The sequence below is a fragment of the Lissotriton vulgaris genome, chromosome 11 (genome assembly GCF_964263255.1).
Source record: "Lissotriton vulgaris chromosome 11, aLisVul1.2, whole genome shotgun sequence".
Lineage (NCBI taxonomy): Eukaryota > Metazoa > Chordata > Amphibia > Caudata > Salamandridae > Lissotriton > Lissotriton vulgaris.
Window position 1 is genome coordinate 953,536,361 of NC_141699.1, and position 14,069 is coordinate 953,550,429.

The following is a 14,069-nucleotide window of genomic DNA, read 5'->3' on the forward strand; positions in this document are numbered from 1 at the left end:
AAGACCCCATCAATCTTAAAAAGGTAACAGGCGCAATAAGAGCTCAATATGATGGCAGTCATGTCAGCGACCGGCAAAGGCTGAAACAATGAGCAAGGGTCTTCCAAGATGCAGCCGCCTGCAGGAGTAGCAATAATGCATGGAGCTACCAAATCAGCCATCGCAAGATAAGACAGCAAGAAACAGCAACGTCCCGCAACACCACAACGGCGAAACTAGCACTGGCCAAACCACAGAGGAGTAGTCAGAGACGTACGGCTTCAAGTAAACACACAGGCAGCGGAGCGCGTGACACAGGGGCACCAGCAGAAATATAAAAAAGCTGCCAAGCGGAACTCCCCAGCGGCGGAGGCCAACACCAGCACCAAGGCCCCCCCCTCGCAACTGCCAGCAGGAATCAAGGGGAAATGGCAAGAACACCGCAAGCGATGCACATCTCACCCAGTCAGGCTCAGGAAGTCGCACCCGTGACCCGGAAGGAAACGGGAGCCCATTTCCCAGCCGCAAAGGGCCGGGCGGCCAGGCAGGATTCCGGCAGGAACAGAGACTGACTCCCAGCAAACCTGGTAGGCCGAGAGACAGCCCGTAAAACCCTGCGCCTGCACAGCCAGGCAGCCGGGTGGATAGAGGAGAAAAGACCGCCACTTCAGTCCTTCAGGAGCAGCACCAGCAAATCCAAGTCCATTCTGTCGACAGACAGAAAAAAAGAACGGGCAGGTGCTGGGTAAGTACTGCTGATGTACTCCCGGCGGGAGGGGCAGTATTAGGGTCCTAGCATTCCTCTGGTCTTTTTTTCTGTCAGGAGATGGAGATAACCATCTCCCGACAGATAACTTTGTCAATGAATCGGGCGAGGACATAAGGGACCTGGAGGTAATGCCTTTATGCTCAAGTGCATGAAAAGCATGCACAACATGTCATAGAAGTGTTCCAGAGCACGTCACACACTCATATGTCCTGCTATGTTTATGGCAGAATGACAGTGTTAGTTTTGCTAAACATCCATTGCAAATGAAAAATACAGTTTGTATCTGTAAAATCCAGTTTTAAAATCTTTTTGAAGAAAACATAACTGTCTAGCGATGCTGTGCCATCTCGCTCCCCTTGTCTGTCCTAGCTTTTTGGTATCCTATCTTCATCTTCTGCTTGCTTTAGATACCATGCCTCCTAGATCGCTAATCTCTTCTCTGATCTGCCTGTGCTCCAACCAGCTCCTGGGCCAGCGTAGGAAGAGCCGACATTACTATGGTACATAATGATGTCACTATTGGGCTTACTGACATAAGAACAGAACATGATTACATGCATCATACTCACATTCCTAGAGCACATAATGAATTCAATATAGGATGTGCATATATATATAATATGCAACATAACGTCAGAGACCAGACTTACAGTAACATGGGGCATGATGACATCAGCATAGGGCCGACTGACATTACCAAGATGACACCATCATAGGGCTGACAGAAAACACTGTAGCACCCCTGTCTGAGGCATGAGGTGGTAGTGTTGATTTAATCATCTACATCTATGCAGGCACTCATTTGTTGACCCACTTATCCAGACATACATCCACTCATTCATTCCTTTCATGTATTCACTTGTTTATCCATCCATGCACTCACTTACCCACCTAACTGTTGACTCTACTTGCCATGCCGCAAAACCACACAACTCTTCAATAAATAATGTAGCGATTTCAAATGTAAAATAGGCAGATCTATTGACTTTGTTAATGCTTGTTTCTTTTAGTTCTTCCCTTTGTTTGACTGATGTACATTTTTCCATTTTAAGGAACAGCAGGGTGGAATCCCAAGAACACCAGAGGACAATGACCTCTAGTGGTACAATTGAGACCCAGTATCTTCTGATTGCCCTAGGACCCCTCACACTACCACATAAAACAAACAGTAAAGCAGTTTAATTGTTACGATAGGAGGGTCATGTTAAAGAAATGTGTGCAAAAAACACAGCAAACAATTGTTGTACTATTTTGTGTCTTAGGTAGTGGAGAATGCAGCTGAAAAATTGGTGGCAACCCATAATGTAGAAGCAGTTTTGGAGAAGCACAAAAGCAGAGGAAATGGACTTCGAAAACGAGACTTAACATATACTACACACTTCTGATCTCATGTTGAGACTGCAGCACATCTAATGTAGGCTGCAGATAGTGTTTTCGCCCAATTTTTTATTTGATTTGTCTGCAATATATGTGCCCTCATCGAGTGTTTACCCATCACAAATCCCTGCCTCCACGGATTTGCACAGGAAAAACAAGTTAGAGATGAAAAAAATGTTCAGTAAACCTCAACAACAAATGAATCTCCATCCTCATGTTTCATCTTTTTAAAAACACTACATCACAATGCATCAACCATCCACAACCCAGCTTTCCCTCCTGTGATTCGTTGACTTTAGACTGATCTTTGACGCCAGCTCTCCTCTGCCTTTTGGCTGGCTTCGCATTATAGAAATATCATATACATACATGCCTTCTCACCTGGGCGGCTCGGAAAATGGCCCCAAAACACCACAGTAAGATTCAACTAAGTGGCATGCAGCTCCATTTGTTAACTCCTGCAAAAACCTCAGAGAGAGACGGCTAGTGCGCTGAAGCATCTCTTTAAAAAAAAAAAAAGGAGCACACAGCTGTTTCCTACATCTGTTTCTGGGGTGTGCCCACTGCAGCAGTTCATGCGATGCTATCAGAACATTTTACTACAAAAATGTCAAAAAGTTCTTTTCTACTTCTCTCTGCACCTCATAATTTAAAACTGTGACAATCCCCAAATGTAACAAAGCCTCGTGGGGTGGCAGACACTTTGTTTTCTCTCCTGTAAACTCTGCAACAAAATGCATTTCTATCTATAAAATCAGCCTAATCTGACCTCTTTCTGGAAGCAATTTAAACCCTGCCTTTTTGCACTCCCCTATTAGTCTCCCTTTGCCGTCAACATTGCAGATGCTAGCGCCAAGACGCCTTCAGGCATTTACACGCTTTATAAACATCATAATTATAATAAGGCCTCTGAAGAGCTGGAGTGATTGATACATATCGGGGAGGGCCATCTCTGGGTGGAGCATGGGCATTCATATGCATCCATTCATAGATTTGGATGCAAACCCAGATTTACTAAATACTGAAATCCTGGGTTCACTCCAAAATGATGGCCGATTCAAGGCTAGCATAACAGAGAAAAAGATCTTGTGGGATATTTACTATGATTTTGCGCCGTGTTTGTGTCACAAAAGTGACGCAGAATGGCGCATAGTCCTTTTTTCTTAATTTACTTTCCAGTGCTAAACTTGCAAGACACCAGAATCGAGTCATTTCGTTCCGGGGTAGCTGCTGTTAACAGGTGCAACGATTGAGGACACACGCAATTTGAAATAAAAGCGAGGAGGGGATACAGACAACGCTTGATAATTTGCTCTCTGAGCGCGCCGCGAGGGAGCTCGTGAAAGAAAGGAGACTGTTCCTTGCGCATTCCCAGGAAGAAGATTCCGCTTCGACAATTTGATTATGAGTGGACACACAGCTGCAATCGCGATTCGATCCTCTTCATGAGAGGTAAAATTGTCCTTTATCTCTACAAATAGCACAACAGTATACAGATTTTTTTCCTGTGCCTGAAGATATCGATAGAGGCCAGGATTCCAGAAGATTTACAGACAATTGACAAAGCCCTGATGAAAGTCCAGGAACTTGGGGCCAGATGTAGGTAAGTAACATTTACCGATTCTTAATTACCGAATTTTACCGATTCGGTAATTAAGAATCAGTAAATGTGAAGGGTGGGTATGTAGGGAATCCAGATGTTCCCTTTTACCGAATCGGTAAAAGTCAGTATTTATCGATTCGGTAAATACCGAATCGGTAAAGCCTATTGATTCCTATGGGCTTCAAAGCCCATAGGAATCAATAGGCTTTACCGATTCGGTATTTACCGAATCGGTAAATACCGAATTTCACAAGGGTGCAGGGGGTGTTACTTTGACACCCCCTGGCACCCCCTAAACAGGATTGGGTGCCATGTGGCAGGCATACAAGCCCTAGGGGCAGGTCTGCCTGCCACATGGCATAGGTTTGCATGCACACATGTGCATGCACACCGGAATCGGTATTTTACCATGAAGTTGGATTTCATGGTAAAATACCGATTTGTTAAGGCCTTTGGGACTCAGAAGAGTCCCACCTACATATGGAATTTACAGAATCGGTAAAATTACCGATTCGGTATTTTACCGAATCGGTAATTTTACCGATTCTGTAAATGTAGATTTACCTACATGTGGCCTTGGATTTAGGCCCCTACATACCGATTGGCCATTTACCGGTCGGTAACGGCCGAAATCGGCCGTTACCGGTCGGTAAATGGCCTGAAACGGCCACCTACATCGGGCCCTTGTTTCCTTAGACTAGAAACACGTCGGCACATCTGAAGGAGCAATTCATAACACCAAGCGCTTCAACTGGCTGTGGCCAGTTGCTAAGTCGTCTTCTAATTAACATCTTGCTCTTTCTCTTTGACTTTGTCTCCCTTTTTCTTTCTTCTTGAATATAGATTTGTTCTATTGAATAATAATTGGTTCATTTCATGTTTTATGTGTGTATTGTGGATTACGTGTAGATAATTGTATATTTGAAATGTATATATTGTTGTTTTTGTAAATAGTTGTGTACAGGTTCAAGTGAAATATAGTGAATGTATTTGTTCCTTTTCTGTATAATTCGTATATAAAAAATAATTGTAAAATATTGAAGTAGATCGGTATAAATGAAAATACCAGGCCAAACATAAAAGAATTTTTGTTTGCCCTCTTGGTTTGAATAAGTGTTTAAAGAATAACGTGGGGGCAGGCATTTTGTGTTTCGTTGCTACTTATTAGGGTCCAGCCTACCCCACCTCCTTTGTATGGGCCTAACTCTTTAGTATTACAAAAAAAAAAAACTTGCAAGTTTAGCGTTGGAAATAACGTAAAGGTAATGCGAAGCAGCACATAGCGCTGCTTCGCATTACTTTGCCCCATGGGGTGTGCCAAGGGTGGTGCATGGGCGTTCTCATGCAACAAATAACGGTTTTTCACGCTAAACCCAATTTACTGAACGCAGTAGATTGGGTTTAGCGTGAGAAAACGGTGCCCTTTCAAACTAGACGCAAGGAAGGAGAAATGCTTACATTTCTCCTTCCTTTTCCGACTTTGCATGTGTGCTGCACTGTGCAGCATGCATACAAAGTGGGAAAAGCTTTCCCTTGTGTCTTGGCATTATGTCTTGGCATAGTATTTTGTACAGAAAGGATACCCTTCTGGTACAAAACCTATGCTAGATTCACACACACCCTAGTGCTATGGCGCTAAGGTGGTGCATGGCGCACAGCAGCTGAAATTAGTGCTGGTGAAAGGGAAAAGGGAGGAGAGAACCCTGGGGCATATTACCAACAACTAGCTATAATTATCACTATGTTGGTTTAGCGGCGATATTTTTATCGCCGAGCTGCGGCGATTTTTATCACTTAGGAACCTTGCTATTATCAAGGTTTATCTCCTAAGCGATAAAAATCGGCCGAAATGCATGAATATTGCTGAAAAGTCCGCGATATTCATCCATTACCGAGCTAATGCTCTTAGCCATGTTATCCACCTACCATTGGATAACATGGCTAAGAACTGCTCAGGGGCAGGTGTTGGCTTTTGGAGATATTCGCGCTTAGCGCGATATATCTCCAAAAGTTGGTAATAGGAGATAGCGATGTTAGCAACTGTTTTCAGTCGCTAACATCTTGGCACTCCCACTTTGCATGTCATTAGCTATAAATATCACAGACATGCAAAGCGGGGCCCAAGATGGTCGCTATCTCCTACTTGCTGTCGCTAACTGATGTTAGCGACAGCTAGGTAATAGGGAGGTAATTTTATCTCCGCTTTCTTGGCTTTTAAAGCCAAAAAAGCGGAGATAAACCCCCTTGATAATATGCCCCCATATCTTTGAAAATATGGTGCTCTCCTGCTCCTTCCCTGTCATGCAACACAGCGCAGCATTGCGCGGAGATTTGGTAAATCTCTCCCCTTCATTTCTCCGCATTACCTTCTCTTTAATTCTGCACCACACATACAGAGATGGAATTCACCTCAGGAATATTTTGTGCCGGAAGTCACACCTTCCTGCACAAAAACTATGCTGCCTGTTATTATATTTTATGTTATGTTAGCAGGTATTTATAGAGCGCATGGCTCCATGGATTGTCCCGGCGCTATGCAAGACCCGGAAACACAGAACAAAGTACACCAGCACAGGAACTACTGCTGACAAAGTCAGGTTTTTAATTTTCTCCTGAAAGTGAAGAGATCCTGGACCTGTCTAAGAGAGAGAGGCAGGCTATTCCAGAGGGGTGAGGCCACCACTTGAAAGGAGCTGCCCCCTATCCGGGGGAGCCGGATCTTAGGGGCAGGCACCCTTGCATGCTGGTGCGAAAGTGTCTGCATTGGCCCTTGGCAGCCCTCAGTGCGCCAGCAAAATGAGAGAGTAGAAGTGCGCCACATCCTAGGATATATTTAGTATTTCTGCTCTTTCTCTTAGATGCAACACAGCACAGCAAGTTGACTTGCTGCGTTGCGTGAAAGTTTAGTATATCTACCCCTGTGTGCACACTGCCTTCATAGTCTGCAACTGCTTAAAGAGAAAAACCTATGATTTTTTACCATCTCAAACCTTTACAACATGCAGGAAAAACAATGCATCAAGTCAACTTATATTGATAAAAGTATTACACAGTTTTGTTTATTTCCTAGGCACAACTTTATAAACGAAGATCCAAATTTATTATCAAAATAACGCTGAAGCAAAGGAGGGACTTCCTCCATTAGCGTCAGGAAATAATCCTACTAAAATTCAAACAGTGCATTGCATGAGCGCAGGGCCAGCTTTAGGGCAGAGCGACCAGGGCGGCGGCACTGGACGTTGACCTGTGGAGGTGGGTGCTGAACTTAGTCCGGGGTGCTGTGTTTAGCAGTAACTTTGACTGGAGAGATGAGGGGCACTTTTGACGGGTGGTAGTGAGAGAATAAGAGGAGACGGTCATGGGGTGTGAGGGCACCAAAAATGATTGTCGCACCGGGCGCCACGCCGCCACCAGCGCTAAAGCTGGCCCTGTACGAAAGAACCACTAGGAATGTGCTTATAATTTTAGGGAATGCTTAACACTGAAAAGAATGCAACAAGGCTCCTCTATAAAGATAGAGTAAAGCCTGCATAACCAGATTAGGAAGTGTGCAATATGCTATCACATAAGCAAATGATAACACTTTCATATCACCGCCTAGTTCTTATGCCCTTCTGGTGAAAACCTCCCTGCTACTATCCGAAGCTCCCTGCAAATACTTTCGCTGCACGAAGATGCCAGGCCTGCAAAATTGCAAATGTAACTGTTTTAAATGGTTTCAAAAGCCATGGAATTATGGCACACATAACTCTTTTAGCAGGTCGTATTTTATGTGCAGGATTGCCAAGAATTCAAGCACAGATTATCCCTTCAGTTCTGAATTTTGAGAAATATGCTTTTAAAAGCTTTAGCCTCTCATGCTACACAAACTGTATTTCATGTACTCTCACAGACCAGCCATGAATAAGATTGGTAAATATCACTTACCTGACCATTAAAAGTTAAAGAAAAATTGCCTTGAATAGTTGCAAGGGTCATTTTGTTATACATAAGCATTGGGTCGTTTCTGTCCTCAGCTTTAGCTGTGGCCTGAGGGAAGACAATGAAGACATCTAATGTGAATTAATTTTTAATCAGTGAAATACTTATTTAACACCATGAATGCTTCCCAATCTGTCATATAAACGGTATTAGACAAATGCACTCCATATATTTCTGAGCAAAGGATACAACATATCTCACAAAATATAAAGGGTCCTCAAATAAATCAAATTCTCTACTTTGCAGATCTTGGTGATTATTCTTTAACCCATTCTTTATATGTTCTTAAATATAAATACATTGGAATACCAAAGCTCCTGTGATAGCATAACACACAGTTTGCATGCACAAAATCAATAATAGGTACATATGTGCAATGCAATTTTGCAGTCATAAAGTGTGCGAATTGCATAAGCCTTGAGACAGCAAAGTCTGCTTTATGTTGTACAAAATCCCTTTTAAGAGCTGGGAAAGTATTTTTGACTCCCCAAAAATATTTTTGCATCTTGTTATGAATCGCAAATATGAGAACAAATGAAAGTCCCCCTCATATTTGCGAGTCGCATACGATCTGTTAATAATGTGTGACCGCAATTGCACAAGAAAAATTAATTTCATAATATTTAATGTTTCATATGCTGATTTGCAAACATTGTTCTTTTTATCAACCCCTTAACTGCTGCCCCCCTAGTGCTGAGCCCTTATTTGGCTATTTGGGTACTTCGTGTTTAGGAGTCCATAACTTTTATTCCACATAAGGTACCCACACCAAATTTGTGTAATTTTTCCCCAGCATCCTGGGATTCCAAAGGTAACCATGGTTCGTGGTTTCCCCTGGAGGTGACAGAGAAAATAGGCAAGATATAGCTATATTTTGAGTTTTTGGGAGTAAATACAAAAAAGTGCACTGGATAAAAGTAACGTTTTTTTCTCTAAAAATAGTATCAATGGACACTTTTCTGTACTAAAGTCACTATTTTCCCAGCTTTCAGGAACATCCAAAGATGACTAAAGAAACATCCATGCCCAAGGTACAACCAGTTGAGATCTAGGTGGATTGCTCCTATCTGTAAACAGCTAGGCACCAGTTGCTACAGCGATGCGCGACGTATCTTAAAATCTGACTCCAGCGTGCTAATTGTCTGTGTAGTTGCAAAATTTCCAGGTAAAATGTGGATTAGTAGAAGATACGCACTGACAATGCAACTCACGTAACCCTTTTGTATCTTAATATTTCTTAAATGAGTTTATATAAGAAGGTATTTATTAATTTAGTATTGTATCCAACATGGAATGGTACTGCTTGACGATGATTCCTACTGCATAGACTTTTGCTGCTACACTTCCTGGTCTTGATTACAATTGTTTTTACTGTTCTTTTTAAATCTGTTTTTATTACTCTATTAGATAGCTTGAGTCGAACAAACTCTTTCATCTTTGTAATCAATCCTTGTATCATTCTGCACTTTAGGCACTAGCACTTTGAAGCTTTTGATCTGTCAATGGGGGGCTAGGATGACTTACTAGTCGTAGGCTCCTGTTTTTAATGATGGTTACTAATGTTTTATACTCAATGCACATGCACTTTTGTGGTCTCTCTTTCTCCTATGGAGCTTTAGGAAGTTCGGATGCCACGAAGGAAAATCCACGTTATTACAGACTGTTTTTTTAAACATTGATTGCTTTTTATGTTTTTACTGTATTGTTTGCATGTGATACTTTTTATGGCCGCAATGACTGAAATAAAGTTAATGACTGACTGACTAAAGAAACACATTTTTACCACGATTTTGGCATTTTTCAAAGAGGTTTCCCATTTTTCCTAATTTATGTGCTCTCAACATACTTCCAGTTTGTGGTACAAACGAGTGTGAAACCCATTGGTGATCCATAAATGCTATAGATTTCTAGAAAGTAGACAACATTCCAAATTCAGGAAGAGCTCATATGTGTAGATCCCTGAAGGGTTTCCCAAAGAAACTAACTGTTGAAATTAGGAAATATTGAAAATGAATTGGAAAAAAACGGCCATTTGTGACAGCATTTTCATCTGTAACCTTTTGTCATGATGGCCGATTTCAAAAAGCAATATACCATTACATCTGCTGTACTCTTCTGGTTGCAAGAATATATATAGTTTATGGGTTCTCTAAGAACCGAAGGTACCCAGAGCTAACAGCTGAGTTGCAATGTACAATGGTTTTACATTGTGTACCAAGTATAGATGAATTCATATGGTGAAATAGTTAGCGTGAACGATTGGTATCAAGGAAAACGATGTATTTCCATAATGGGCACAAGATATGGAGTTTAGGAGCAGTGGTTATTTGTACATCTCTGAATTTGTGGGCACACATTCTGCTGTATGATTTAGAGAGTATTTTTCAAAATGTCTTCTTTCTTACACACTGGCTTACATTTGTAAGGGACAAATGCAGCAAAATCCAACTGGTAATAAAACATGTTCTACTATTCTATGCTTCCACATGTCTTCAGATAAAAATGGTACCTCACTTGTGTGGGTAAGCCTCGTGCCAGCAAGAAGAAATGGGCCAAACGCAAGATGAACACATCACATTTTTACACTCAAAACTTTTGGGACAGGGCTCAGCTGGAACCAAGAAAAACCTAATAAAAGTGCACATTTTTAATAACTAGACACCCAGTGGAATCTAGTATGGGGTGACTTATGTTGTTATCAACTGGTTCTGTTACCCAGAATCCTTTGCAAACCTCAACATTTGTCTGAAACAACACATTTTTCTCATATTTCTGTTAAGGAAAGTCTGGAATCTGTGGGCAACCACAAACGTCTTTCCACACAGCATTTCCCCAAGTCTCCCAATAAAAATGGCATCCCTGTTGTGTGGATAGGCCTATAGTCCACAACAGGAAACAGACCAAAACGCAACATGGATACATCACATTTCTCCAAACAAAACTGACTGTTTTTTTCACAGTAGGTAGCTGTAAATGTTGGCCTCTAACTCAGTTGCACTTATGGAAACCCAGTAAACCCGCACATTTTTGCAAACTTGACACTAGGGGGAATCCAGGGGTACATGGCTTGCATGGCTCTCACTAGGTAGTTTTACCTAGAAGACCTTGCAAACAACAAACTTTGGTAAAACAAAACAATTCGTTCACACATTGTTGGAAAGTTCTAGAATCTGTTCAGAGCCACAAATTTCCTACCACCCTGAGTTCCCACATGTCCCCCCATAATAACGGTAGCCCACTTGTGTGGGTGGGCCAAGAGACTATGACACAAAAGGCCCTAAAGTGCTACATTGATAGATTCGCAATAGGGGTAGTTGTGGTATCTGGGGCAGTTGTGGTATTTGGGGCTGTGCTGTGGCGCCACCCATGCAAACCTACAAACCACAGACATTTTTTAAAAATAGACAAACAGAGGATTCCAGGGTGGCGTGCCTTGCATGGATCCCATGAGGTTTTCATACCCACAGTGGTCTGCAAACCTTAAACTTATACTGATATCCACATTTTGCTGAAATTCATTTTTGTTGTCTCTAGGAATCTGTGCACTGTACCCCAGCTAACCAGTACTAAAGTGCTTGCACTCTCTCCTTTAAACATAGTGAAATCGGCTTACACCTGATTGACATATTTAATTTACTTATAAATCCCTTATAGATTGGTGTACCATATACTCAGGGTCTGTAAATTAAAATCTACTAGTGGGCTTGCAGCACATATTGTGCTACCCACTCAAGTAGCCTGTTAAAACGTGTTGCAGACCTGACACTGCAGCCTGAATGCAGTTTTAATCTGTTGATTTGACATGGCAACATAACTCCTTTGCTAAGCATTAAACCCCCAGTTATTGGATATAAGTCACCCCTAAGATAGGCACTAGGTAGCCCATCAGGCGAGGTGCATTGTAAATATAAGGTTGGACATGTACTATTAACATTTACATGTTCTGGTAGTGAAAAAATCCTTAATTTGATGTTCACTACTTTGAGGCCTACCTCTCCCTTAGGATATCATTGGGTTGCCTTATTACATCTAATAAGTGATAATCTTTGATTGGAAATAGGGGAACATTTCATGTTTGGTGTCTGAGAAACTGTAATTAAAATGTTTCTTTAATGGTAAAGCCAGATTTTGAATTACAACTGAATCGGGTGTGCCTTGGCTCCACACAAATGATTTGTCAACACTACATTGTTCATGCAGAGAGCCAGATGAAGCATAAAACGTCAAGCACGTCAAAGGGATTTTTTTAGAAACTTCTTCTACTTTAAAGAAGGTACCAGATATAAAAATAGGACCCTCAGGCCCACTCTTCAGTTTGCTTTCTGGACCTGTAGAAGAACTTTCAAAAGACTGTCTGTTGCTGAGGCCTTCCACATACTCCACAAGACTGCAATGCTGCACCTGAATGGACTGTTTTGCTGCCTGGGCCCTGCTTTGAATTCTCAGAGGCCGACCCTGCTGCTTGCGGCTTGTTCCACTGCTTGAGCTCAAGACTTCATGGTGGCTCCAAGGGCTAGTTGCCTGGTCTCCTAATCAGAGCCTCAGGGATAGAAAAAGGACCATCATGAATCTGCATCTGGAACCAGCCTGAGTGAGTGCTAACTCCCCCAAGTGGTGCCCTTCCAGTCCTAGACCCTTATTTGCGGTGCTTAATTTGATCAGATAGCCAAAAGCGAAATCTTGGGTCCTAGAAACTTTTTGGCTAAAAAATGCACTAAGTACTAAGAGATGACCGGGACCAACTTGCTTGACTATCCAGCCAAGGTGTATTGCCAGTCTTCCTGACTTCGCTCTAGCTCTCCCTTGGTCCTTTTAAGCGGTCTTTCACCAAAGATGTATCCTGTCTCGTTGACCTCTCGTCGGCTCCAGCTTAATCTCGCTAGAGATTTTCAACTTCCAAAAAAGTCTATCTTCACCATGACTTCATCCAGCAGCCCCCAACGATGGTGATCTCTCCTTAACACAACCTGCAGCCTTGCAGAGCTGAATCTTACTTCCTCTGAACATTTTTCTTTTGAAAATATCTCCTAAGTCCAAAGGTATGCGCAGACTGGGGCCAACCCACTTCCTGTGCCCAACACATGCTCCATTGTGCTCTGCCATATTTTTGTTTAACTTTGACTCAGTCTCACACAACAAGATGTCTGCAATCTGATCTTTTAGGCTAGTTTTTACCTTAAACCTTAAAAATGCATAACTTCTGTTCTACTGATTGGAATATTAGCGTTTTGGTGTCAAATAATTTATTAAACTGTACTCTTGTTTTTAATTTACTTTGGAATTTTCTTGTGTTGATACATATTTTATACATTGTCTCTAAGTTAAGCCTGACTGCTTTTGTGCCAAGCTACCAGTGGGTTAAACACAGGTTAATATAGTGACTTTAGAGGGTCACCCTGACAGGGATTGTGGCTGTTGCTTCTGCAGGGATAACACCACATTCATCAATAACCCAATTTCTCACAATTTTGAAATGCAGCTGATTAGTACATTAGAATCCTCAAAAAATGTAGTGCAGGGCGGAAATAAATCAGCATGCAACGGCACTCACTCTAAACAAAACACCCATTGATGCATTAGGTGCCAAAAATTATATTCCTTAAAAAGAACAGTGCAAATGTAATGTGAAAAATAATGCATGTGATTTGTGACAGCTGTTCTAAGTGCTATTATAGTAGTGCACTGTCCATTAACATGCAGTACATAACATTATTGATATCACAGTGCAGACCCATGGTTGTTCAACAGAGTTGGGGATTTGACTTCTTATTTATTATGTCAATCCTTAATAGATCCATCAATTTCAATAAATTGTCTTCTTTTTGGAGTTAATTATTACATTGAAAGGTGTTTTGAGGAAATCCAGCCTCACCGTTTTTTTTATTCTTTTGATTGCTTGTAGCATATTTTATTCCACGCCGCTTATTTTTGTTTCTAGAATTCAAAAAGGACTGGATCCTTGTTGTGAAATACCCTGATGTTATATTTATGGATGTCATGCTATTAGTGCTTAGGTATGGGAGATGCAGTCAAGGTGAAATTCCATATGATTCTACAGACATCCCAAGTGGATTAAAAATTGTATTTTGTTTAAAAAAACGTACAAATTCTTAAGATATATAGAGGCCACCATTCAATGTAAGAGGAAATCTGTGTGCCCGATTCGGAAAGCATATGTAAATAGCTCACAAGTGCCAACCACCAATGGAATTCAATTGAGATTTGCGGTTGAGCAAAACTACTCACAGTGGTAGAAAGTGAGTGGGGAGTTGGCACTTCAGGGCTGTAATTGTGAGCCTGAGCAAAGGTTTGTACACAGGTGCATCTATTCAAAAACTGTTTTCCAACAAATTAAAACTA

At 41.6% G+C, this 14,069-nt stretch overlaps 1 protein-coding gene across 4 annotated transcripts in view; it reads right to left on the minus strand.

The window, feature by feature from the left end:
- Positions 1-14,069, minus strand: part of MME (membrane metalloendopeptidase) — a 384,364-nt gene that overhangs the window by 164,969 nt on the left and 205,326 nt on the right. For all 4 annotated transcript variants that reach the window (XM_086944118.1, XM_086944117.1, XM_086944116.1 and 1 more), the window contains exon 10: positions 7,656-7,757. In XM_086944118.1, the coding sequence (XP_086800244.1) occupies positions 7,656-7,757 (102 nt within the window). The remainder of the gene's footprint in view (positions 1-7,655; positions 7,758-14,069) is intronic.